Genomic DNA, 27,990 nt, shown 5'->3' with positions numbered 1-27,990 from the left:
TGTGATAATTTTATCCAAAACATAAATCACTCCATCACAAGTTAGTTGACAATAATAAAATTTCTTTTTTATAAATGACGATCAATTTTATCCAAAAGTCATAACCACACTCTAGCCTTTTTAATTAAAATATCGTACCGAATTTGACGGAGTTTGTACTTACATTCACAATCTAACGGGTGCCACAAAAAGAGAAGGACCTTCTTGCTCTACTGGAAAATAAAAGTCTCCCCATAGTGTTTGTCATGCAATTAGTAGTTTGTTTAAAACTTATGAGTTTTACCATCACTTCTGGTACTTTTTATACTCTTTGAAGAATGTCATGTGTGTGATTGAGTTATTATGAGTGAAATACATCTGGTCGAACAGTATGCCGGATGTATTAAACTTTAAACTTTATAATTAACGAACACATTTGATGCAATAAATGGACAATACTGGGAAGTATTTGGAAGCATTCAAACAGAAAATGAGGCATATAGAAAACTTCTTCTATTGTTTCTGATAGAACAAGACGCATGTCAGCAAATTTCGTTTGATTTCGATGAAGATGGGAATACGCCTTTGTATGTATCGTCTCACTTGGGATACATAGATTTTGTAGAATATTGTGTAGTTAATTATCCGTATCACATAGAGGTTAAAGACAAGGAAGGAAGATCTCCATTTTATGTCGCATGTGAAAAGGGTCGCATTGCAGTTGTTAGATATTTAATGAAATATAACGAGGACATTAATGCAGGAAACGCAGATGAAACAACAGCATTATCGGCAACCTGCCAAAATGGTCACATTCAGGTGGCTCAACTGTTATTAGACAACAATGCAGATATCAACATATCTAATATATATAATCAGAACACACTGTATTTTGCTTGCTTGAGTGGGAATGTGAAATTGGTAAAACTTTTATTAACCGGTGATTATAATGTGGATGTCAAAAGTAGAGATACTTTTGGACAAACTGGTTTACATGTAGCCTGTCAAAATGGACACACAGAAACTGTGAAAACATTGATTGAGTTTGGTATGGATGTCAATAAAAAAGATAAAAATGATAGCACACCACTATATCTTGGATGGAGACATGGTTGTCATGAAACAGTGAAATACTTACTTGATTTAAACGGTCAAGAATTAAATAGTCGTGTAGATACAACAATAACACAGGAAAATGGATGGTCAGCTTTACATGTAGCATGTATCAAAGGACATATAGAGGTAGTTACGTTATTAATCGATTTTGGTATGAATCTTAATGACACATCAAATAGCGGTACACCATTACACCAAGCTTGTTTTGGAGGTCAATATGATACAGTGAAATTCTTACTTGATTTAAACGGCAAAGCATTCAATAGTCGTGTAAATACTACCATAAAAAATACAAATAGATGGTCAGCTTTACATGTAGCTTGTCTAAACGGACATATAGAGGTAGTTAAGGTATTAATCGATGTTGGTATGAATCTTAATGACACATCAAATAGCGGTACACCATTACACCATGCTTGCCTTGGGGGTCAATATGAAACAGTGAAATTCTTACTTGATTTAAACGGCGAAGCATTAAATAGTCGTGTAGATATTACCATAACAAATACTAAAGGATGGTCAGCTTTACATGTAGCTTGTCAAAACGGACATATAGAGGTAGTTAAGTTATTAATCGATGTTGGTATGAATCTTAATGACGCATCAAATAGAGGTACACCATTACACCATGCTTGTTTTAGAGGTCAATATGAAACAGTGAAATTCTTACTTGATTTAAACGGCGCAGCATTCAATAGTCGTGTAGATACTACCATAAAAAATACAAATGGATGGTCAGCTTTACATGTAGCTTATCAAAACGGACATATAGAGGTTGTTAAGTTATTTATCGATATTGGTATGAATCTTAATGACGCAACAAATAGCGGTTCTACACCACTTACCAAAGCTTGTATTAAAGGTCGTTATGAAACAAGGAAATTCTTACTTGATTTAAACGGCCATGAATTAAACAGTCGTGTAGATACAACAAAGAAACTCAACAACGGAGATTCGGCTTTACATACAGCTTGTATCAATGAACATATCGAGGTAGCTAAGATATTGGTCGACGTTGGTATGAACCCTAATGACAAATCTAATGCCAGTACTACACCGCTTTATCAGGCTTGTTGAAAAGGTCATTATGAAATAGTGAAATATTCTCTTGATTTAAACCGCAAAATATCAAACAGTCGTGTTGATACTACCATGAAAGACAAAAATGGATGGTCAGCCTTACATGTAGCTTGTTACAATGGACACGCAGAAATACTTAAATTATTGATTGATGTTGGTATGAATATAAATGAAAGAGACAATTATGGAAAAACAGCTCTTCACCTAGCTAGTATGAATGGACATGGTGATATTGTGAAGATATTAAAGGACACTTGTGCAGAATTACAAATACAGGATAATTACAGACGTACTACGTATTTGTGTGCTAAAGAAAATTGTTATTCCGATATTATGGAACTTTCGATAGAATAGTTTGAACAACATTGCAAAGGATTGCATAAAAGTTGTAATCAAGACCCATTAAGTCTTATAGAAATATCAATTTGATTGTATTGTTTGGAGTAATTTATGTTTCTCAATTGGATTCGTGACGTCTGAGATTGCTTCATACATGTTTGTTCAATTTACACATTTAATATGTAATAAAGTAGATGAACGCCTATATAATTATTTGTATCAGTGAACTGAAGGCAGCGTTTTTTAGCATTTCAAGTTCATTATCTACTGGACTTTCATAGCTGGAAAGTCTTTTAAAATGATAAGGAAAGAAATGGATGTTTGTTATTTGTTGGTGCTTTTAATATATCAGATTTAAACTCTATATGATTGTTATGTTGGTCTATACTTTCTCTCGACTGCAACAAAACACGTAGTATGCGAAAGGTAAGGATTACTACCTGGTGGCTTATATAATGGCGTCTTCGGCGTAAACTGATTGTTGAAAGTTTTATGTCAGAAGGAAGAAGACCTCGATGTGTCATTCCTTATATGCAGTTTCTTTTGTCATATTTTGTCCATTGTCATTGACCAAATTTTAATTATAAGATGACTGCTAGAAAAAACATAGATTTTTGTTATCAGTAATATGACACTAAGTAACTACAGCTATGAAATTGGTTCCTTGCAACGTCTCCATGTCCTCCGTACAAGGTTCACATGACTTCGACCTAATTTCATAGATAGTTGATTAAGGTAACAGCTACATGTTTAGGTCTTTTTTGCATATTCTATAAGAAGTAGGTCTATATGTGTTGGATGACATAATTGAAAAGGTTACATGCCAGGTTGGTTGGTTTTAATCTGACCTTGAACTTATTATCATGGTTCAATGGTTAATGTTAAGTTTTTGTGTTTTGGTCTCTTTTTTTAAATACTTATTGCAAATGGTAAGCTATATTTTCTGAATGTAATAATTGAAAGGTGTAAATGTCTGTCTAGCGGTTATATTCTGACCTTCAGCTACTTTTTATAGTTCATTCGTCAATGTTAAGATTTTGTGTTTTGTTTTGTTTTATCGATTGCCATCATCAATATATCTACTATATTTGGTGTATGAAATAAAAGTAAATTGTGAATGTCCGTCTGACAGGGTTTATCTGACCGTCACCTCATTGTCACATATATCTATAAAAGTGTTAATGTGATACTTTGAAGAAAAAAAAGCAATCTTCAAGACTTTCAACACAGAATCAATGGATGATAAAACTGGCTAAACATTTTATAGATATAGGAGGATGTGGTATGAGTGTCAATGAGACAACTCTTCATCAAAATAACAATTTACACAAGTAAACCATTATAGGTCACGGTACGGAGCATTGGGTCACCCCGAACAGCAAGCTATAAAATGTATGTAAAACTATTCAAACGGGAAAACCAACGGTCTAATCTGTTATATAATATATATACGAGAACGAGATCACGTATTAACTACATAAACAGACGACAACAACTATACAACAGCATGTATACTTCTGTTTTTGCGAACAATGCATCTCAGTACCAGAATCTATGACAAACGAGACGATTTTGATTTTGAAATTATCAATTTCCCCCACCTTAGTAGCAATATACCAACTTTACCTGCATATGGAATATACATTTCCCAACTTATTCGGTATTCAAGAGCTTGCAGCTCCTACTCAGACTTTGTAAAACGTCACCAGTGTCTGAGCAGAAAGTTGATGAACCAGGGGTATGTCAAAGAACGTCTCGTCCTTTTTCTAAAAAAAGTTCATCGGAAGGTACCAATAACTTGTTGATAAATATTCCGTATCAACTTCACAAATAATACACGATGGTCTCGTAGTATAGATTTTGCGTACTGACGTTGTTTATCATCTTAATAACGTGTTATATTATTCTTTTATTTGTCTTTATTAATATTACTTTTACTGTTACATGTAAGTCTGGTTTTTTTAGATATCCTTTTGACGTAACTCTGTGCTTATGTATCCCATCATACTTTGACCGACAAAATTATTTTATGATGTGACTCTGTACCTATATATCTTGTCATACTTTGAATGACAAAATTATTTTATTTATTAATATTACTTTTACTGTTAACCCCCTTTTTTGTGATTTACATTTGACGTGACTCTGTACTTATGTATCCCGTCATACTTTGAACCACACTATTATAAGCTCACCTGGCCCAAAGAGCCAAGTGAGCTTTTCCCATCACTTGGCGTCCGGCGTCCGTCGTCGTCGTCCGTCGTCCGTCGTCGTCGTCCGTCGTCCGTCGTCCGTCGTCGTCCGTCGTCCGTCGTCGTTAACTTTTACAAAAATCTTCTCCTCTGAAACTACTGGGCCAAATTAAACCAAACTTGGCCACAATCATCATTGCGGTATCTAGTTTAAAAAATGTGTGGCGTGACCCGGCCAACCAACCAAGATGGTCGCCATGGCTAAAAATAGAACATAGGGGTAAAATGCAGTTTTTGGCCTATAACTCAAAAACGAAAGCATTGAGAGCAAATCTGACAGGGGTAAAATTGTTTATCAGGTCAAGATCTATCTGCCCTCGAATTTTCAGATGAATCCGACAACCCGTTATTGGGTTGCTGCCCCTGAACTGGTAATTTTAGGGAATTTTTGCTGTTTTTTGGCTATTATCTTGAATATTATTATAGATAGAGATAAACTGTAAACAGCAATAATGTTCAGCAAAGTAAGATTTACAAATAAGTCAACACGACCAAAATGGTCAGTTGACCCATTTAGGAGTTATTGACCTTTATAGTATATTTTTAACCATTTTTCGTAAATCTTAGTAATCTTTTACAAAAATCTTCTCCTCTGAAACTACTTGGCCAAATTAATCCAAACTTGGCCACAATCATCTTTGGGATATCTTGTTTAAAAACTGTGTGGCGTGACCCGGTCAACCAACCAAGATGGCCGCCATGGGGTAAAACGCAGTTTTTGGCTTATAACTCAAAAACCAAAGCATTTAGAGCAAATCTGACAAGCAGTAAAAGTGTTTATCAGGTCAAGATTTATCTGTCCTGAAATTTTCAGATGAATCGGACAACCTGTTGTTGGGTTGCTGCCCCTGAATTTGTAATTTTAAGTAAATTTTGCTGTTTTTGGTTATTATCTTGAATAATATTATAGATAGAGATAAACTCCTCTGAAACTGCTTGGCCAAATTTCACCAAACTTGGCAACACTCATCATTGGGGTATCTAGTTTAAAAAATGTGTCCGGTGACCCGGTCAACCAACCAAGATGGCTGCCATGGCTTAAAATAGAACATAGGGGTAAAATGCAATTTTTGGCTTATAACTCAAAAACGAAACATTTAGAGCAAATCTAACATGGGTAAAATTGTTCATCAGGTCAAGATCTATTTGCCCTTAAATTTTCAGATATATCGGACAACCCGTTGTTGGGTTGCTGCCCCTGAATTGGTAATTTTATGGAAATTTTACTGTTTTGGGTTATTATTTTGAATATTATTATAGATAGAAATAAAATGTAAACAGCAATAATGTTCAGCAAAGTAAGATTTAAAAATAAGTCAGCATGACCAAAATGGTCAGTTGACCCCTGAAGGAGTTATTGCCCTTTATAGTCAATTTTTAACCATTTTTCATAAATCTAAGTAATCTTTTACAAAAATCTTCTCCTCTGAAACTACTGGGCCAAATTAATCCAAACTTGTCCACAATCATCTTTGGGGTATCTAGTTTAAAAAAATATGTGGCGTGACCTGGCCATTCAACCAAAATGGCCGCCACGGCTAATAATAGAACATAGGGGTAAAATGCAGTTTTTGGCTTATAACTCAAAAACCGAAGCATTAAGAGAAAATCTGACAGGGTTTAATTGTTTATCAGGTCAAGATCTATCTGCCCTGATGTTTTCACATGGATCGGACAACCCTTTGTTAGGTTACTGTCCTGAATTGGTAATTTTAAGGAAATTTTGCCGTTTTTTGTTATTATCTTGAATATTATTATAGATAGAGATAAACTGTATACAGCAATAACGTTCAGCAAAATAAGATCTACAAATAAGTTTACATGACCAAAATAGTCAATTGACCCCTTAAGAAGTTATTGCCCTTTATAGTTAATTTTTAACATTTTTCATTAATTTTTGTAAATTTGTAGAAAATATTTTGCACTGTAATTACTGTTCAAAGTTCATTATAGACAGAGATAATTGTAGCAACAAGAATGTTCAGTAAAGTAAGATCTAAAAACACATCACTATCACCAAAACACAATTATGTCATGAATTTATCCGTGTCCATTATTTAATATGCACAAGACCAAGGTGAGCGACACAGGCTCTTTAGAGCCTCTAGTTATAGATAGAGATAAACTTTAAACAACAATAATGTACAGCAAAGTAAGATTTACAAATAAGTCAACATGACTGAAATGGTCAATTGACCCCCTAAGGAGTTATTGTCCTTTATAGTCAATTTTTAACAATTTTTATAAAATTTGTAAATTTTACTAACATTTTCCACTGAAACTACTGGACAAAGTTCGTTATAGATAGAGATAACTGTAAGCAGCAAGAATGTTCAGTAAAGTAAGATGTACAAACACATCACCATCACCAAAACATAATTTTGTCATGAATCAATCTGCTTCCTTTGTTTAATATTCACATAGACAAAGGTGAGCGACAAAGGCTCTTTAGAGCCTCTAGTTTGTAAATCTTAGTAATCTTTTACAAAAATCTTCTTCTCTGAAACTACTGGGCCAAATTAATCCAAACTTGGCCACAATCATCATTGGGGTAAATAGTTTTTAAAATGTGTCCGGTGACCCGGTCAAGCAACCAAGATGGCCGCCATGGCTTAAAATAGAACATAGGGGTAAAATGCGGTTTTTGGCTCATAACTCAAAAACCAAAGCATTTAGAGCAAATCTGACACGAGGTAAGCTTGTTTATCCTTCTTTAGGATAATTTCTCCCAATTTGATTGGCTGATATTGTCCTAATAAATTTCAGTACAATTTTTTATTATGTCAATAGGAATTATCTCCCTTATTTATCACGTCAATTGGGATTATCTCCCTTATACCATTGACCTAATAAAAAAAAATAAAAAAAATGGCTTCATAGTCCTAATATTTTAATTTTTTACAGTTTTAGATTAAATATCTAAAACATATTTCATTGATATTGTCCTTATATTGAATTTAAATATAATGACATGTAATATAACAAAATCAGGATAAATTCGTTACACAGTGTTCAATTGTCCTAATACGGAATTTATCGGGTCAATAAAATTCATATCGGGTTTGGCTTCGCCTCACCCGATATGAATTTTATTGACCCGACAAATTCTCGTATTAGGACAATTACACACTGTGTAACTAATATTATCAGGTCAAAATCTATCTGCCCTGGAATTTTCAGATGAATCGGACAATCCGTTGTTGGGTTGCTGCCCCTGAATTATTAATTTTATGGAAATTTTACTGTTTTGGTTTATTATCTTGAATATTATTATAGATAGAGATAAACTGTAAACAGCAATAATGTTCAGCAAAGTAAGATACACAAATAAGTCAACATGACCAAAATGGTCAGTTGATCCCTTTAGGAGTTATTGCCCTTTATAGTCAATTTTTAACCATTTTTTGTAAATCTTAGTAATCTTTTACAAAATCTTCTCCTCTGAAACTGCTGGGCCAAATTTAACCAAACTTGGCAACACTCATCATTGGGGTATCTAGTTTGAAAAATGTGTCCGGTGACCCGGTCAACCAACCAAGATGGCTGCCATGGCTTAAAATAGAACATAGGGGTAAAATGCAATTTTTGGCTTATAACTCAAAAACGAAACATTTAGAGCAAATCTAACATGGATAAAATTGTTCATCAGGTCAAGATCTATTTGCCCTTAAATTTTCAGATATATCGGACAACCCGTTGTTGGGTTGCTGCCCCTGAATTGGTAATTTTATGGAAATTTTACTGTTTTGGGTTATTATTTTGAATATTATTATAGATAGAAATAAAATGTAAACAGCAATAATGTTCAGCAAAGTAAGATTTACAAATAAGTCAAAATGACCGAAATGGTCAGTTGACCCCTTTAGGAGTTATTGCCCTTTATAGTCAATTTTTAACCATTTTTCGTAAATCTTAGTAATCTTTTACAAAAAATCTTCTCCTCTGAAACTACTGGGTGAAATAATCCAAACTTGGCCAAAATCATTTTTGGGGTATTTAGTTTAAAAAATGTGTAGGGTGACCCGGCCATCCAACTAAGATGGCCGCCACGGCTTAAAATAGAATAATGGGATAAAATGCAGTTTTTGGCTTATAACTCAAAAACCAAAGCATTTAGAGCAAATCTGACTGAGGGTAAAATTGTTTATCAGGTCAAGATTAAATTTTCAGAAGAATCGGACAACCCGTTGTTTAGTTGCTGCCCCTAAATTGGTAAGTTTAAGGAAATTTTGCTGTTTTTATACGACCGCAAAAATTTTAATTTTTCGTCGTATATTGCTATCACGTTGGCGTCGTCGTCTTGCGTCGTCGTCGTCTTGCGTCGTCGTCGTCCGAATACTTTTAGTTTTCGCACTCTTACTTAAGTAAAAGTGAATAGAAATCTATGAAATTTTATCACAAGGTTTATAACCACGAAAGGAAGGTTGGGATTGATTTTTGGAGTTTTGGTCCCAAATTTTAGGAATTAGGGGCCAAAAAGGGCCCAAATAAGCATTTTCTTGGTTTTCGCACTATAACTTTAGTTTAAGTAAATAGAAATCTATGAAATTTTGACACAAGGTTTATGACCACAAAAGGAAGGTTCGGATTGATTTTATGAGTTTTAGTTCAAACAGTTTAGGAATTAGGGGCCAAAAAAGGGCCCAAATAAGCATTATTCTTGGTTTTCGCACAATAACTTTAGTATAAGTAAATAGAAATGGATGAAATTTAAACACAAGGTTTATGACCACAAAAGGAAGGTTGGGATTGATTTTGGGAGTGAGGTCTGAACAGTTTAGGAATTAGGGGCCAAAAAGGGGCCCAAGTAAGCATTATTCTTGGTTTTCGCACCATAACTTTAGTATAAGTAAATAGAAATGAATGAAATTTAAACACAAGGTTTATGACCACAAAAGGAAGGTTGGGTTTGATTTTGGGAGTTGAGGTCTGAACAGCTTAGGAATTAGGGGCCAAAAAGGGGCCCAAGAAAACATTATTCTTGGTTTTTGCACCATAACTTTAGTATAAGTAAATAGAAATCTTTGAAATTTAAACACAAGGTTTATGACCATAAAAGGAAGGTTGGGTTTGATTTTGGGAGTTAAGTTCCCAACAGGTTTTTAGGAATAAGGGGCCCAAAGGGTCCAAAATTGAACTTTGTTTGATTTCATCAAAAATTGAATAATTGGGGTTCTTTGATATGCCGGATCTAACTGTGTATGTAGATTCTTAATTTTTGGTCCCGTTTTCCAATTGGTCTACATTAAGGTCCAAAGGGTCCAAAATTAAACTTAGTTTGATTTTAACAAAAATTGAATCCTTGGGGTTCTTTGATATGCTGAATCTAAAAATGTACTTAGATTTTTGATTATTGGCCCAGTTTTCAAGTTGGTCCAAATCGGGGTCCAAAATTAAACTTTGTTTGATTTCATCAAAAATTGAATAATTGGGGTTCTTTGATATGCCAAATCTAACTGTGTATGTAGATTCTTAATTTTTAGTCCCGTTTTCAAATTGGTCTACATTAAATACCAAAGGGTTCAAATTTAAACTAAGTTTGATTTTAATAAAAATTGAATTCTTTGGCTTTTTTGATCTGCTGAATTTAATCTTGTACTTAGATTTTTGATTATGGGCCCAGTTTTCAAGTTGGTTCAAATCAGGATCCAAAATTATTATATGAAGTATTGTGCAATAGCAAGAAATTTTCAATTGCACAGTATTCAGCAATAGCAAGAAATCTTCAATTGCACAGTATTGTGCAATAGCAAAAAATGTTCAATTGCACAGTATTGTGCAATAGCAAGAAATCTTCAATTGCACAGTATTGTGCAATAGCAAATATTTTCAATTGCACAGTATTGTGCAATAGCAAGAAATATCTAATTGCACAATATTGTGCAATAGCAAGAAATTTTCAATTGATTGGAGTTATCTTTCTTTGTCCAGAATAGTAGTTAAATCAACTTAAATCATTGTTTTATACAATGCACAATGTATATTCACTTTTACTACCAACTGATAAATTAAAACAATCTTTACCATTCAGTGATAACAAGCACTTTTTGTTACATTTTAATATTTTATGATGTATTTAAATGAGTAGTTATTGTTGCAAACTCCATTAGAAATTTGAATTGAGATCAGTTTTGAAAAAAGGGAAAGGGGGATGTGAAAAAAAATGGTGGGGGGGGTTAATTTTTCTCATTTCAGATTTCATAAATAAAAAGAAAATTTCTTTAAACATTTTTTTGAGAGGATTAATATTCAACAGCATAGTGATTGCTCAAAGACAAAAAAATTATTTTAAGTTCATTAGACCACATACATTCTGTGTCCAAAACCTATGCTGTGTCAACTATTTAATCACAATCAAAATTTAGAGCTGAATCAAGCTTGAATGTTGTGTCCATACTTGCCCCAACCGTTCAGGGTTCAACCTATGCGGTCGTATAAAGCTGCGCCCTGCGGAGCATCTGGTTTGTTATTATCTTGAATACTATTATAGATAGAGATAACCTGTAAACAGCAATAATGTTCAGAAAAGTAAGATTTACAAATAAGTCAACATGACTGAAATGGTCAATTGACCCCCTAAGGAGTTATTGTCCTTTATTGTCAATTTTTAACAATTTTCATAAAATTTGTAAATTTTTACTAACATTTTCCACTGAAACTACTGGGCCAAGTTCATTATAGATAGAGATAATTGTAAGCAGCAAGAATGTTCGGTAAAGTAAGATGTACAAACACATCACCATCACCCGATTTCACCCGTATTTCTTAGCCTTGAGATTGATTTCATTAGTAATATTCCTTTGAAATACCGGCAAAATCGTAATTCTTCCATGAACAGGAAGTTCATCTAGCTATGTAAACTGTCAAATTAAGTGACCCATTAAGTGTATGGCTTCACTTGACAGCTTTGGTGTCAAACACACTGTTAATTAACACCAATTACCTTAGCTTTAGGTCGTAAATAAATTGCGCCATTGGTTTACAAACTGAACTATAGTTACTTCCCCTTATTTGTCACCATTCAAAATTATTCCTTATATTTACGTTTTATGGGTGAAAAAGATTAAATCATAAAAATATAAAATTCAAATACACATTGAAAAATTACTTTTCATTATTTTTATACCTTTATACAATTTTAAAAAAAAAAGTTGAAAATTATTTTTTACATTTATACTTCCTTTAACTGTATTACTATATTTTATCATAGTCTAATTTCCTTGTTAAATGAAAAATATTATGGTGAAAAGCTACATAGTCAATAGTCTCAAAGATAAAAAAAAAAGTCAATAGTCTCAAACATTTAAGAATTACATTAAATTCTAGTGTTTGATGTGTGTAGCATTTTTTCTCAAATAGTAAAGCACAAAAGACTGAGTTACACAAATTTATAAAAATCTTTAAAAGTGCAATGAAATAATATTTAATAAGATTTAAAATGACTTAACAAAGTGAACATGCATTGATGTTTTGGTATCTTTGATATACATTATAAGAAAATGTGCATAAATACTGAAATTCAGCTCGAAAAAGTTCGTACGCGTTATGACCTGAGATTTGAGTCTTCAATGCAGGTCATGACCTGCATGTTCATCGTCACAGGTTGACAGGTATGATTCACGATCTATCTGCCCTGGAATTTTCAGATGAATCGGATAATCGGTTGTTAGGTTGCTGCCCCTGAATTGGTAATTTTGAGGAAATTTTGCTGTTTTTTTGTTATCTTGAATATTATTATAGATAGAGATAAACTGTAAACAGAAATAATGTACAGCAAAGTAAGAACTAAAAATAAGTCACTATGACCAAAATAGTCAATTGACCCCCTAAGGAGTTATTGCCCTTCATAGTCAATTTTTAACAATTTTCTTAAAATTTGATGATTTTCAATAACATTTTCCACAGAAAGTACTGTTATAGATAGAGATAATTGTAAGCAGCAAGAATGTTAAGTAAAGTAAGATCTACAAACACATCACCATCACCAAAACACAATTTTGTCATGAATCCATCTGTGTCCATTGTTTAATATTCACATAGACCAAGGTGAGCGACACAGGCTCTTTAGAGCCTCTAGTTTTATTTATTATTATTACTTTAACTGTTAAGTCAGTTTTTGTTATATCTATTTTACGTGACTGTATTTATGTATCCCGTCATACTTTGAACGACAATATTATGTCATGTCTACCTGTGCGAATTTCAAACGTGCAATTTTACACCAGAACTCAAAATTCGCCATCCTTGATGGGTGCATTTTACATAGACAAATAAAATCGTTTAATATAAAGAAAAATGAGGATGTTGATTTGATGTATGTCTTTTTGTGCTTCTTCGTTACATTTGTTGTTTTGATAGTGATTAAGATGATAACACAATGTTGACTGCTGTACCCCTATTTTTAACATTTTTGCCTATTGTGTCTGTTTGTTTTGTTCACGCATCGGTGACAATAAAATGGAATTTGATGCGATTGTCATACAAGTGAGAGGTTTAGCTAGCCATAAAACCAGGTTCAATCCACCATCATTTTCTACATTTGAAAATGCCTGTACCAAGTCAGGAATATGAAAGTTCTTGTCCATTCGTTTTTGATGCGTTTTGTTATTTGATTTTGCCATGTGATTATGGACTTTCCGAATTGATTTTCCTCTGAGTTCAGTATTTTTGTGATTTTACTTTTTATGATAAAAGGGTGTGTCAACGGGACAGCTACTTTACGAGACATACCATATACAGGGTTATACATTGACAATTTATTCAACGTCTCGATTAATCTTATATCGCTTAGTGAATAAACAAATCAGCAAAAAAAAAAACTGAGAACAAAATGTGCCATGAATATCTAATTTCCGTATATATAAAAAAAAAATACAATGATATATCACAAGGCATCCCTAAAGTTGCCTTGACAAGAATTAGACAAGAGTTAAAACTTGTGAGCGATGGTACTTAGATCTCAAAACATTTTTTAATATCTTTTCGATCAATGTACTAACAATATGAACATAAAAGAACATGTACTAATAATTGGTTCAGGAAATGTATAAAAACCCAAACAAAAACCGACTGCACTTCATACATACAACAAGTTATATTGTTTAAAGACATACTTGCCATACCTGAACGCCAGATAGGAATTCATGCGATCATACTTCTATTTTCGATGAAAATACCTAGTACGCCAATCTAAAAACGGTAATTTTCCCGACCTTTGGCTTTATAAATAGTTTGATGAGTCTTATGAAGACGAAACGGGATCTGGCGTCCTTAATTATAATCCTGGTACCTTTGATAACTATTAACAGCAATATGCCAACTGTACCTGCATATAGGATATACATTTGCTATCTCATTTGATATAAAACGGCAAATGGTTTGCACAGAAAGTTCATGAACCAGGGTTTTGTCTAAAAATGTCCATCGGAAGATACCAATACTTTCTTGAAACAAGTATTTCGTGTGAAAGTTGTTTATTATCTTATTTACTTTGAACTTTTCGGGGGAAAAAAAGATTTTCTTATCCCAGGCATAGATTACCTTAGCCGTATTTGGCACAACTTTTTTGAATTTTGAATCCTCAATGCTCTTCAACTTTGTATTTGTTTAACGTTTAAATATTTTGATATGAGCGTCACTGATGTGTCTTATGTAGACGAAACGCGCGTCTGGCGTACTAAATTATAATCCTGGTACTTTTGATAACTAATTACGTGTACTAGTGTAATTTGTATTTGTCTCTGTAAATTTTTAACCTTTCCTCTTTAGTTAATTTTTGGGTTATAGCCTTTGCATTTATACAGCCCATCATTGTTTTATTGTGCTATTGTAGCTTTTTGTATTCTGGTCTTGCATATGCTTCGTATATAGAGTATCTCGGACTTCTTTTGAACTAAATTTTACTGTGTGTATTGTTATGCGTTTACTTTTCTACATTGGCTAGAGGTATAGGGGTAGGATTGAGATATCAAAAACATGTTTTCCCCGCCGCATTTTTGTGACTATCCCAAGTCAGGATCCTCTGGCCTTTGTTAGTCTTGTATGGTTTTTAATTTTAGTTTCTTGTGTATAATTCGGAGTTTAGTACGGCGTCCATTATCACTGATCTAGTATAAATCAGTTCTCAATTTTATCTACATGTAATTTTGGATTTCTTTTGTGACATATTTGGGTTTTTTGTCATTGTGATTATAACACAATGCTGACTGCTGTACCCCATTCTTCGACATTTTTCTTTCATGTATCACGTATGTTTCTTTTGCTCACAGATTGTTGTCAGTACATTGACGCAAACTTTACGCAAAAATGTCATACAAGTTACAGGTTTGGCTAGCTATGAAAACAGATTTAACTCACAATTTTCTACATTTGAAAATGCATGTTACAGTCAAGGATATAATATTTGATTTCCAGTAGTGGTAAATGTGTTTGAGCTTTTGAATTTGCTGTTTGATAAGGGTCATGTCCTTGTGTTTTGAATTTTCCCTTGAGTTCGGTATTTTTGTTATTTTACTTTTTATTCATCAGATCTCCTAATTTTTAGAACTACTCCTCATGATGATTACCGATTTTCCATCAATTAGCAGGTAGGTCGTTTAAAACACCAGAATAATAGAGTAAAACTCCCAAAAGATAGCGTCATAAGCATTTAAAAACCACGATATTTAAGCTTTCGAGAATAAACTGGTATGAAGATTGTTCAGCTTTTAGGCAAATATGACTATAAATATCTTCATATTAATGAATTTACTTACTAAAACACTGTTGATTAGGGAAATGTCCTTAGTTTTAATGAGCAGATACCTATTGCAGCAAGCACAAATGTTGATGAACAACTTGAAGAGGGAGTTGTTTAAGTTATTTTAATGATGGAGTCCGACGAAAAGCAATGACGTTACAAATGTACCTTGAATTTGTTGATTTAAAACCATATATTCAGTAAAGAAATTGAAATATGTTTTGGGTTTAATCGTCCCAACAAGGTTTGCATCAGGTTGATTATTCTGATTTCATAGAAGTGGAGTGACCAAGTCAATCTTTGCTTAGCTCTAATGGACCACCCTACCTAAAACTATTACCAACTTTAATAGTCAATAGCTTTTAAGCAAAAATGAAAACTATCTTGCATTATGTTTTGACTTCATGTTCCGTTATATAAGATATAGATGATGTACTCTCACAAAATAAGTTTGGTGAATATGTTGAACGCATCTATTCCATCCATTTGATCGAACAAAAGAGGGACGAAAGATACCAAAGGAACAGTAAAACTGATTAATCTAAAACAAACTGAAAACGCCATGGCTAAAAATGAAAATGACAAACAAACAACAGCACACATGACACAACATAGAAAACTAATGACTAAACAACACGAACCCCACCCAAAAATTAGGAATTATTTTAGGTGCTTCGTAAGGGTAAGCAGATCCTGCTCCACATGTGGCACCCGTCGTGTTGCTTATGTGATAACAAATCCGGTAAAGAGTCGGACTGCAACTGATGGAAAAGAGATACAGTTGTTTTTCGCATTTCTTGATTGGCATTCAGCATGTTCAGACACGGACAATTTGGCTCGGTTGAGAAAAATATGTTTTGACAAAAGAGATGAGATCGACATCCAAATTGTGAATGTTTCCTTGCTATGAATCAGCATTCAAGCAGTGCCTACATACGTAGTATATATCTCCCATATGAAACGATACCCAAGCTCTTAAATTCCAATCATGATTTGCTTAATAGCTTAATATATGGGTGCTGCCTACAGAGACTTTATGAAACAAAGGGTTCTAAATGGTGAATTTGGTGTCATCCTTTAAAATTTAAATCAATCCATTAAACGTTGTTTGATATTAATGGAATATTTATTTTACAAACGACGATGAATTTGATCTAAATGTCATAACCACACTCCCGCCTTTTTTCTAGAACATTACGTACAGAAATAGACAAGATGTGTACTTACATTAGCAACCCAACGGGTTCTACAAAAAAAGAACCTACTTGCTCTACTGGAGAACCTTAAAACACCCCTTAGTGTCTTCTCATAACATTGGCAGTTTGTTTACGACTTATGAGTTATACCATCCCTTTTTCTACTTTTTGAAAGAATGTCATATGTGGGAATTAGTAACTATGAGTGAAATACATCTGCTAGAACAGTCTGTCGGTAGTATTAAGCTGTGAACTTTATAACTAACATAATTTAATTAACGCATTTGGATGAGAAATGTAAAAAATCATTCGGTAGTTAATGGAAACAACTAAGTATACAGCATGTGACGAATTCAATAGTATTGATCTTAATATAAGTTTATCTCTTCTTGATATTAGAGAAATAAATTGTTTTGATATTTTTTGTGACGTCCTAAAAAAATACATTTTTATTACATTTTTTTAGCAGACACTAACCACATTAATTTTCTTTCGCTATCGAAGAAATGTCGCAGATTGTAGGATCTACTTACCCTTCTGGAGCTCCCTACTTTTAAAAGAGGTTCGTGTTGCTCAGTCTTTTGTTTTTTATAATCTCGATATTGTGTTTATTGGACTATTGTTGGTAGTTTGTTTTTTTGCCAAAACATTGTTTGTTTTATTTTCTTTCGCCTGTTTTTTGCTAGATATAGGAAAATCGTAAATATAATAAAATCAAGAATGGAAATGGGAAATAATTATATCAAAGTGACAACAACCCGACCAAAGAGCATATAACAATTAAGAACCTATATATTTAAGAGGGTTAAGGTGTTTAATAGTTTTAAATATTTTACAGATACCCAAGCATTTCTCTTGTTTTTTGTTTGATAAGTTGATCTCATTTTTATGGTTTAGGGACTGAAATTTTAAAATATTTTTTCTATTATTATTTAGGAATTTGGTACCTATAGTTTCCGTCAGATAGGGTTCAACTGAACCTGACATTATTTCATGGTTCATGAATCATGGATGATGGATGGTACTGAGATTTTGTCGTCTTTCTCATTTGCTATTCTTTACATGCAAATGTTGTTTATTGATCAGTTTAAATGAAACCAGAGTTTCATAAGTATTATAATTGTCAAAAAGCATGTCAATCGAGATTGTGTGATCATCCCTATATTATAGTATATTGAATTTAAATAGAAGCATAGTTTTTATGTTGAGTTTTGTAATTATGTTACTACGTAGTTAGTAGAACAACTGATGACTGGTCAGTTACATTTGGTATTGTTTTGTGCTCTATATTGAGTCAGGATCCATTCTGTTTCAACATATGCATTTTTCTATTAAAACTGCATTTGGTGTTAGGCATCGTGAACGTTGCATATTTTCTAAAAAAAATATAAAGCTAACTCTCATTAAAGTGCAAACCTAATAAAATTCAGAATTATTCTTCAAGCGAAACAAACTGTTAAAAGTCAGCTTACAACAAATGAGAGACATGTGCTGAACAGGAAAACACTTTTTATTATTATAGGATAATAATAATGAATTAGTAATTATGAGTGAAATACATCTGCTAGAACAGTCTGCCGGTAGTATTAAACTTTAAACTTTATAACTAATATAATTTAATGAACACATTTGGATGAGAAACGTAAAAAATCATTTAGTAGTTACTGGAAACAACTAATTAAACAGCATGTGACATATTCAATAGTATTCATCTTAATGTAAGTTTATCTCTTCTTACATCAGAGAAATAAATTGTTTTGTTATTTTCTGTGACGTCCTAAAAAATGACATTTTATTAACAGACGCTAACCACATTAATTTTCTTTCGTTAGCGAAAAAAATGTCGCAGATTGTAGGATCTACTTACCCCCCGGATCACCTACGTTTTAAAGAGGTTCGTATTGCTCAGTCTTTGTTTTTCTATAATCTCTATATTGTGTTTAATGGACTATTGTTGGTCGTTTTTGTTTTTTACCAAGGCATTGTTTGTTTTATTCATGTGGTATCTTTCGCCTGTTTTTTGCTAGATATAGGGAAATCGTGAATATAATAAACTCGAGAATGGAAATGGAAAATATATCAAAGTGAGAACAATCCGACCAAAGAGCAGACAACAATTAAGAACCTTTATATTTAAGAGGGTTAAGGTGTTTACTAGTTTTAAATATTTTACAGATACCCAAGCATTTCTTTTGTTATTTGTCTGATAAGATGATCTCATTTTCATGGTTCAGTGAAAAAAAATAAAAAAAATTCTCTTATTATTTAGGAATTTGGTACCTATAGTTTCCGTCAGATAGGGTTCAACTGAACCTGACCATATTTCATGGTTTATGGATCATGGATTATGGATGGTAATGAAATTTTGTCGTCTTTCTCGGATGTAATTTTTTTACATGTAAAAGTTGGTTATGGGTCAGTTTAAATGAAACCAGTTTTTCATCAGTATTATAATTGGCTAATAGCATGTCAATCGAGATTGTATGGCCAGCCCTATGTTATAGTGTATTGAATTTAAATGTTAACATAGTTTTTAAATTGAATTTTGTAATTATGGTAGTTAGTAGATCCACTGACGAATGGTCAATTACCAGTTTTGATGAGGTTCGTTTTACTAAGTCTTTAGTTTTCTATGGCGGATCTTCTGTACTATTATTTTTCTCTTTGTCTTTTTTATTTTAAGCCATGGCGTTGTCAGTTTGTTTTCAATCTATGAGTTTGACTTTCCCTCTGGTATCTTTCGTTCCTTTTTACATTTTTGATTGTTTTGTGCTCTTTATTTATGTCAGAGTCTATCCAGTTTCAACATTTGCATTGTTCTTTTAAAACTACCTGTAATGTTAGGCATCGTGAGCATTGCATAGATTCTAAAAAATATAATGCTTACTCTCACGAAAGTACAAACCTAATATAATTCAGAATTATTCTTCAGGCAAAGCAAACTGTTTAAAGACAGCTTACAAAATGTTATCTTGGTACCTTTGATGACTTTTTACAACAAAGGAGAGACATGTGTTGAACAGGAAAACTTTTTTTATAAATAGAAAAACCAAACTTTTAACAAAATAATATTTTGATTAGTCAATGTCTATGTGCAATCTGATACCACTTATTTCACAATAGATTAGTTATATTTATCTTCTGATTGTTAATATAACTTTGTATGATTAATTTAAACAACCCTATTATGTTTCCTTCGAGTAAACAGTTAATTTACGTAACACCAGAAACACGTTACTAGCATTTCCTTCTTGACGGATTTAAAACAATCTAATAACTTAATATTCCTTTCCGTAATCCCTTCCTGTTATTTGAATATTAAATTACACATAACTCATGCATTGGCTGTAGTAGATGACGTAATATAAGTGTCCAATATCTATATATGTATTAGTTACATTATAATCATGTACTTTATCAAATATTTTTTTCATAGCTATGAAGGAAATACTCTATAGTGTATATTACGTTTTTCTTACTAATTCTTTACAATCAGTGTTTGGTAAGTAGATATATTCAAGTTATTTGAATCATTGAAAAATGAATTAAAAAATAATAGTTTTACCTTCTCCTTGTGACCACTTTACTGCTGTGCATATAAAGATATTTTGGATTATGGCATTTCTTATAACCTCTCAATTCATAGAATTACACAATTCTTATCAATGCATTATTTATCTATCCATATATAACATGCGTCGGATATAAATATACCTTATGCTAGTGAACGTATACATGTACATGTATCAGACTCTGATTTTTTTAACATTCAAATACGAAATAAAAGATAAACTTTGGAAGTTTTTTTAAGGTTCTTATAACAACTCAATTTTTAAACCGTTACAGACTATTTGTAGATAGTTTTTCAGATCGCAATGTGTTCTACGCAGCTCATATCATGCATATCTCTATTTAGTTCCACAGCGGGAGAAAAGGGGAAACAGGTATTTAACTCAACATAAACATAACGGATAAGTCACGTAAGATTGGCAGAAATAAATTCATTTCTTTTGAGGGGCCGGTCGACATTTTCTGTTCCAATTGTTGTATCCGTCGTGTTGTGCATGTTAAGTTAAATCCGAAGTTAAGTGTAAAACAGATATTCAGATACAAAAAACAAAATCATGGTGGCATCAGTTAAAGCTTCGAGTAAATTACGTGGAGCAAGATCTTCTTACCCTTCCGGAGCAACTGAGATCAACCCCAGTTTTTGTGAGGTTCGTGTTGCTTAGTCTTTAGTTTTCTATATTGTTTCTTGTGTAGTAATATTTGTCTGTTTGTCTTTTTATTTTTTAGTCATGGCGTTGTCATCTTATTTTCAATCTATGAACTTGGCTGGCCCTCTGTTATCTTTCGTCCCTCTTTTATCATTGCTTCATTTATGGCTAGAAAATCAGCATAAATGTACGTCTGTGGTAATGGAATAACAATCGAGTTGAGTCTTTTCATGTTAACCACACAAGCCAGTAAAATTGAAAAGAGCTTGTTGTAAATACAAACAATTCAATGTGGACATTTTAAAACACCCTGAAGGATAGACTTTGATAAGAATATCTCAAATCAATCGATCATACAATATATCGTATGACCACTACTTCAAGTTTTTTACTGGGACCATGGCCAAACATTTAGACTTGAGTCTTAAAGTTACCTTTATCATGTAAGTATTATTTTAATACCTCTCATGTCTGTTATGGACCTAACTGCAGTCAACAACATGTTTTATATTAACAACGAATTACCTTTTTATATATGTGAAGAGTTGTTCTTAAAAGTTTTGTAAAACTTATACTAGAAATCTTCTTAAATCACTCTTTTTGAAATGTAACTTGATGAAGAATCAAGCACAGAGACTCAATGTTCCTTTGCATTTCATTATAAGTTTGGACAAAAGTCATTCAGATATGTAGAGTTGTATGGAATTGCATTCCAGTAAATGTATTTTTGAATCTTACACCCAATTATTTGACATCTGTTCAAATCTCATTACAAGATTATATGGTGAAAACAAATACAAAACGCATCAATAAGTTCAGGAGAATTGGCTGGCTGATACATTCTTATATGCTTGTAATATATACAATGGAAACCCAACGACAAAAAGAAATCAAACATCCATCTAGAAAGCAACGTACAATCTTTAACAAAGGACATGTATTAATTCAATATGTCAATATATTGATCATTCTATGTCTATAAGTTATGTATAAGGAAAAATAAAAACAAACAAACAAGCAACATATGAGCTGCGTCAGATATAAATCGACCTAATGCAAGTACACGTATATATGTAAAATTGAGAATGGAAATGTACATGTATAAAACTTTGATCGATTTAATAATATTAAAATACGAAAATAAAAAGATGAATTTGGTCTGTTTTGTAGGCTACAGACTTTTCATAAAGAGTTTTTCATCCGAAATAGATCTTATTTTAACATTGCAATATAAGCAGGAGTGACTAGCCATAAATAGTTATCAAAAGTACCAGGATTATAATTTTATACGCCAGACGCGCGTTTCGTCTACATAAGACTCATCAATGACGCTCAGATCAAAATAGTTAAAAAGCCAAACAAATACAAAGTTGAAAGCATTGAGGACCCAAAATTCCCAAAAGTTGTGCCAAATACGGTTTCATAAAACCAGTTTCAGCCCAACATTAATTCTTAAAATATCCTGTATCAATTCAAGAATATGACAATTGTTATCAAATTGTATATATATATATATAGTTTCTATAAATGTTGGCGTTTGTTTATGTTGCACTTCCGTGTTTCTGTTGTTTCGTTGTTTTCCATTAATTTTATAGTAGATGTGTTTCCTCCGGTTTTAGTTTGTTACCCGGATTTGTTTTCGCTTAATCGATTTATGACTTTTGAACAGCGGTATACTGTTTGTTTAGGGGCCAGCCGAAGGACGCCTCCGGGTGCGGGAATTTCTCGCTACATTGAAGAACTGTTGGTGACCTTCCGCTGATGTTTTTTTTCTATGGTCGGGTTGCTGTCTCTTTAGCACATTCCCCATTTCCATTCTCAATTTTATGTTGTTGCCTTTATTCAACAGAAATATTGATATTCATTTTTCATTTTCCTTTGCGATGCAGCTAATATATAAACATTAAAAAGAAAAGAAAAACATTCAGATGTAACATACGATAAGTACGGACGAGATTCCTGGCATGAATAGTTTATTTCAAATATTAACCCGCCCTGTTTTATTCTCGACCATTTAACCATCAAAGCGCACACGAAGAACACACAAAATATTATACACATACGTAGAAGAAAGTACTAAATTTTAAAAAAGCGATAAAATAGACATCAAAGTATATTCACAATAATAATTATAATATACAATTTGAAAGTAGAAAAGTATGCTCAAAAAATTAACACCAGCTGAAGTACTAATCCTACTGACAAGAAATCCTGCCATTCTACACTATGATATCGGTTGCTGTACAAAATACAAAAATTCATTACTTTAGTATATAGGTATAATCACTATCCGGCTTCTAATAAAACTTTAAATCTAGTTAGAGAGTTTGAACTTTAGATTTAGTAGAATTAGTATGATAATCGATGTAAAGTACACATGACACTTGCTCTATAATTTTAGGAAATGGTTCTTTGAACATTGCATTAAACAAAAACGCAACACAAGTTTCAACAATGAATAATAACGTTTCAAGATTTGGACCAAGGAATGCTAATGATGGAAAGAGAAATCAGGTGGCAACTAATGGTGACTGTACGCACACTACAGATCAAGATCCTGATAAATGGTGGACGGTATATTTTGGAAATATGTATACTATTGAAAGCGTTCACATTTATGCAAGAACAGATTGCTGTCGTGAGTCTATTGATGTAGTTTTTTTACTATCTGTTCCACAGTTAAAGAAACTTTTTCTTTGTTAAATAAACTTGTATTCCTTTTTATTTCGTTCATGACAATCCCCGAATACTGTTTTTCTCTGATTTTACTATGATGATCAGCAACATATTGAAAAAGGCGGCTCATGCAGGTGACCAAGAAGCTGCTTCCCCTTCCAAAGCACCTGATACTATGCTCGTGTTGCTTAGTCTTTTGTTTTCTCCGTAGAATAGTGTAGACTATTGTCTGTCTTTTCGTCGTATTTTATTTTGCCTCTTTTGAATTAATTATTGTTATCGTCCTCCTGGTACCTTCCATCGTTTAACCATTTTGCTAGTATCATCTATTTGCTTTTCTTTGATTTTGTTTTAATTTGTATATGTAAATAATTGCCAACTTGTTTGTTGTATGTATGTTCCACTCCATAGTCTTGTATTGTAAACCCTTGATAAAGTCGAGGATATAATACAGATTATAAGCGTGTGTGTCTATTGACATCCATTATTCTTGGCTTAAGAAATATAAATTACATAAATATTTGAAAGGTAAATACATTTATTTTAGTTTATTTATTTATGTATTGACACAAAGTACTTACATTGCACTCTGGTCAAACTTGAAAATAGGACCATGGTATAAGACAGTTAAGCACCTACATATTTATATCTAAGGGCAGTTATGGGATAAGGACCTGATAACGATCGATCAGTTCTTGATGTTATTACAAATTTCATCAGAATAGATTGATTGATAGTTGGTGGCTTTACGTCCAATGGTTACAGAAATAATGAAATTATAAAGTTTTATTTATAGCAAATGTTTACAAAGTTGTACTTATGTTTGACAAAATATGTTCAATGATTAAATACATACACATACACATGGTACAAATTGCAAAGTAATGATACACTTTCAATATGGAAAAATTCTTGGGTTAAAAAAAATTCAGTTCCTAAAATGATAATAGTTGTTTCATATTTCGCAACATTCACCTGTGATTTTGTAATGGAATTATTCAATCTAAGCATATGAATGTTTAGGACAAAAAACAGTACTAAGCAGTGTTCAACAAGGGAAATAAAAATTGTCAATCTGAAATCCCAGATATAATTAGTGTTCTTCGGTAAGGTTTTTTTTTATAAATCTTAAGACACAGGAACAAACAATTACGAGGAAGGGAATGTATCATTGTCAATCTGTTATCCCAGCGATAACAATTCGCCGTTTCAAAATCTAATGCATTCTGGGTAATATTTCGAAAAGCGTTCACCAACACGTTGTGAATGGTTTAAAACGTAAATATTTTTAAAGATAGTATTACAAGTGTTCCGATATGTAATGAATCATATACCACACTGTTTCAGATATGAAAACATGTAAATATCACAAATGATGTAAATTGTATTTCAGCTGAACGACACAGCGACTTTGATATACGAATACATAATACATCTGATTGGAGTAGTCAGCATACTCTTTTCCATAAGCAAATTGGACAGGCACCTGCTAAAATTATCATTAACTGTACTGACTACATATCAGGAAAATATTTGACAGTATATAAGAAAAATGATCGTCATAACTATCCGTTGACATTATGTGAAGTAGAGGTCTATGGAAATGCAGTTACTGGAAAAACAGTTAATACAAATACTTTAAAGCCAACAACTGGAACCACAATAACAAATCAAATTAGACATAAAATGAACTTGACTACCAATGCCAGCAGGAACTTTGGTATCCAACCAACAGGTATAGCTTACCGTTATAAGTTTTGTATATGGAACTCTATCTTTTCGACCTTAGCAAGTTCGAAACTCATTCCTAAAATAGCTTTCATAATACAGACTAAGTCTAATTTGTTGTTTTTAACATTTTATTTAGGACTATATGATTCCCATATCCCTGCAATCAAATTCTATGCAGTTTTACTTCGATGATTTTTTCTTTTATTTTTAATTGGAAATTATAAAAAAAAACATTATAGATTTTTCTTTTTGAGCACTTTTCTATATACCCTTTCTCATGGACGCTCATTGCCAAATATTTGAAAGACAATAATGTATAAGTACCGAAACAGATTTTGGAAGGTGCGGTTGGCTTCATTGTTGAATGATTGATTGCTTGCTTCATTAGTAATGTTGAGGGTTGATTGACCAAAGGAAAATATTGCATGCAAATTCTGGATAAGAGCAAATTACCACTAAACCAAATTGGTCTTCTGAGATGAAAGGAGGACATTTCGACAGCAACTCTATACGAATGTATATTGCATATTGGCTGAAAATAAGCTTGCAAAAGAGAACCATCGAACATCTCAAAGTTAGTGAATGGTTTCTTCATCAATCAGAGAGCGTGGCATCGGATCAAGCATGGACATTCGGAGGTGGCTGAAAATTCAAACATTCCGAACAGCTAAAAAGTAAAATTACAAAAAGTACTCGGAGGAAAATTCAAAACGGACATTCCCTTCTCAAATCGCAAAATCAAAAGCTCAAACACATCAAACGATATTCCTAACTTGGTACAGGCATTTTCTTATGTAGAAAATGGTGGATTGTACCTGGTCTTATAGCTAGCTAAACCTGTCACGTGTATGACAGTTGCATCGGCGGATAAAACGGACTCCCCTTGTGAGAATTCGTATGCCGCAGATAGAGATTATGCAACCATTTATTTATCTTAAGGTAGTTTAAGCGGATTATGCCCAATATGCATTGTTGTGAAAAACATAAAAACATTGCAATTTTTTCTTTCAGAAAACATGAATATGTGTCTCTGCAAGCGCTCGGCCAATGACAATTATCAACAACAAAACCTTAACTACTCAAAAGAAGAAAGATATTTTCTGATAAATGAAAGAATCAAAATACTAGAAAAGGAACTAACAATTGATAAGTCGAAATTGTCAAGTACGAAAAGAAGGAATACATGTGCAAAAGATGATCGAAAGTCCTCCCAACACTTAGGAACTCTGGGAATAATTGTACTTGTTTCTATCACGGTATGCATTGTTTTGAGTGACTTAGTTGATCTGATAAGAAATATAAACAAACCTCGTTGTAGATGGTGTATGCGAAAAAGAAAAAAGAAAAAATGAGATTGAATACTTATTATTATGTTTTAAACAAAATATTGTTGTAAACTTTTCTACAGTAATAGTTAAATGAAGGAAAATAAATGTTTGTAATAATTCTTCAACTTGTTCAATATTTGTTAAATTGTATATGAAAAAAACATACCATACGTAAAACAGACTAGTTCCTTTGCATGGGTGTAATATTGAAGGCATGTATAATATTTTGGTAATTTTTGGTATTGAATGACATTTCAAAATAATTAATGTAGAACACTTTTTGACATACAATTTAAAATAACAAATTTAAAAAAAGGACGGTACATGTTGGTCCTCATTGCTCTTCAACTTCGTACTTTATTTGGCCTTTTTATTTTTTTTAGATTCGAGCGTCACTGATGAGTCTTTTGTAGACGAAACGCGCGTCTGGCGTATATACAAAATTTATTCCTTGTATCTACGATGAGTTTATTTGCCTATTTCACAGAATTTAAGTACCTATTTTGTTACGCCCAAAGATATGGGAACCAATTATCTTTCATATACAATCAAAGATGCTAGTATATTGGTTTTATCAGTACAAAACACCATAGGATGTTGTTGTGACATGCAATGACTGTCATATTATTTGATATTCAGATATAAAATGGTGTGACTGCTTGAAAGAGGGACGACAGACACCAAAGGGACAGTCAAACTCATAAATCTAAAATAAACTGACAACGCCATGGCTAAAAATGAAAAAGACAAACAGACAAACAATAGTACGCATGACACAACATAGAAAAATAAACAATAAACAACACGAACCCCTACAAAAACTAGGGGTGATCTCAGGTGCTCCGGAAGGGTAAGCAGGTCCTGCTTCAGATGTGGCACCCGTCGGGTTGCTTATGTGATAATAAATCCGGTAAATAGTCTTATTCGGTGGGTCACATTCATGAAAGGGAAGGGGATTGTAGTTACGACGTAAGGAACATATCCGATATCATTTGTGAAACGGTTATTTCATAACGGTCAACCAACTCGTGATGGCGTCCGTAAAATTTAATAAGGGATGATTTCACCATTTGGAACTCTTGGTTTAATAGCTTCCTTGTGAGCAGCAACCCTCTATCAAGAAAATCATGATATGAAATGCAAGCACGGGAATATCGTATCAATTGTGGGATATATACCCCGTATGCAGGTGCTGCTGGAATGTTTCTACTTAGAAATGGAAAGTTCACAATTGGAATGCTGAAATCATCTCTTTTGTCGTAAATTTTTATTTTCAACCGACCCTCATTGTCAATTTCTAGGTGTAAGTCAAGATATGAGGCCGACTTAACTGTATCT

At 32.7% G+C, this 27,990-nt stretch overlaps 2 protein-coding genes across 2 annotated transcripts; both read left to right on the top strand.

Annotated features, from left to right (window-relative positions):
- Positions 1–427: 427 nt before the first annotated feature.
- On the top strand, positions 428–2,700 carry LOC139497951 (putative ankyrin repeat protein RF_0381). The gene has a single exon (XM_071286203.1). The coding sequence runs from the start codon at positions 715–717 to the stop codon at positions 2,170–2,172; it is 1,458 nt and encodes a 485-aa protein (XP_071142304.1). The 5' UTR covers positions 428–714; the 3' UTR covers positions 2,173–2,700.
- A 20,633-nt stretch (positions 2,701–23,333) lies between these two features.
- LOC139497990 (uncharacterized) lies at positions 23,334–26,742 on the top strand. The gene is made up of 3 exons (XM_071286254.1): positions 23,334–23,555; positions 24,987–25,328; positions 26,336–26,742. The coding sequence occupies exons 1-3, from the start codon at positions 23,372–23,374 to the stop codon at positions 26,674–26,676; spliced, it is 867 nt and encodes a 288-aa protein (XP_071142355.1). The 5' UTR covers positions 23,334–23,371; the 3' UTR covers positions 26,677–26,742.
- Positions 26,743–27,990: the final 1,248 nt, after the last annotated feature.

Source organism: Mytilus edulis, chromosome 12 (genome assembly GCF_963676685.1).
Source record: "Mytilus edulis chromosome 12, xbMytEdul2.2, whole genome shotgun sequence".
Classification (NCBI taxonomy): Eukaryota; Metazoa; Mollusca; class Bivalvia; order Mytilida; family Mytilidae; genus Mytilus; species Mytilus edulis.
Note: the sequence above shows the minus strand (reverse complement) of the source record. Positions and strands in the feature narration are given on the sequence as shown.

Coding starts and splice junctions, on each gene's coding strand:
- LOC139497990 (XM_071286254.1), top strand. CDS start 23,372: ATGAATAATAACGTTTCAAGATTTGGACCAAGGAATGCTAATGATGGA. Junction 23,556..24,986: donor TGCAAGAACAGATTGCTGTC/GTGAGTCTATTG, acceptor ATTGTATTTCAG/CTGAACGACACAGCGACTTT. Junction 25,329..26,335: donor CTTTGGTATCCAACCAACAG/GTATAGCTTACC, acceptor TTTTTCTTTCAG/AAAACATGAATATGTGTCTC.
- LOC139497951 (XM_071286203.1), top strand. CDS start 715: ATGAAATATAACGAGGACATTAATGCAGGAAACGCAGATGAAACAACA.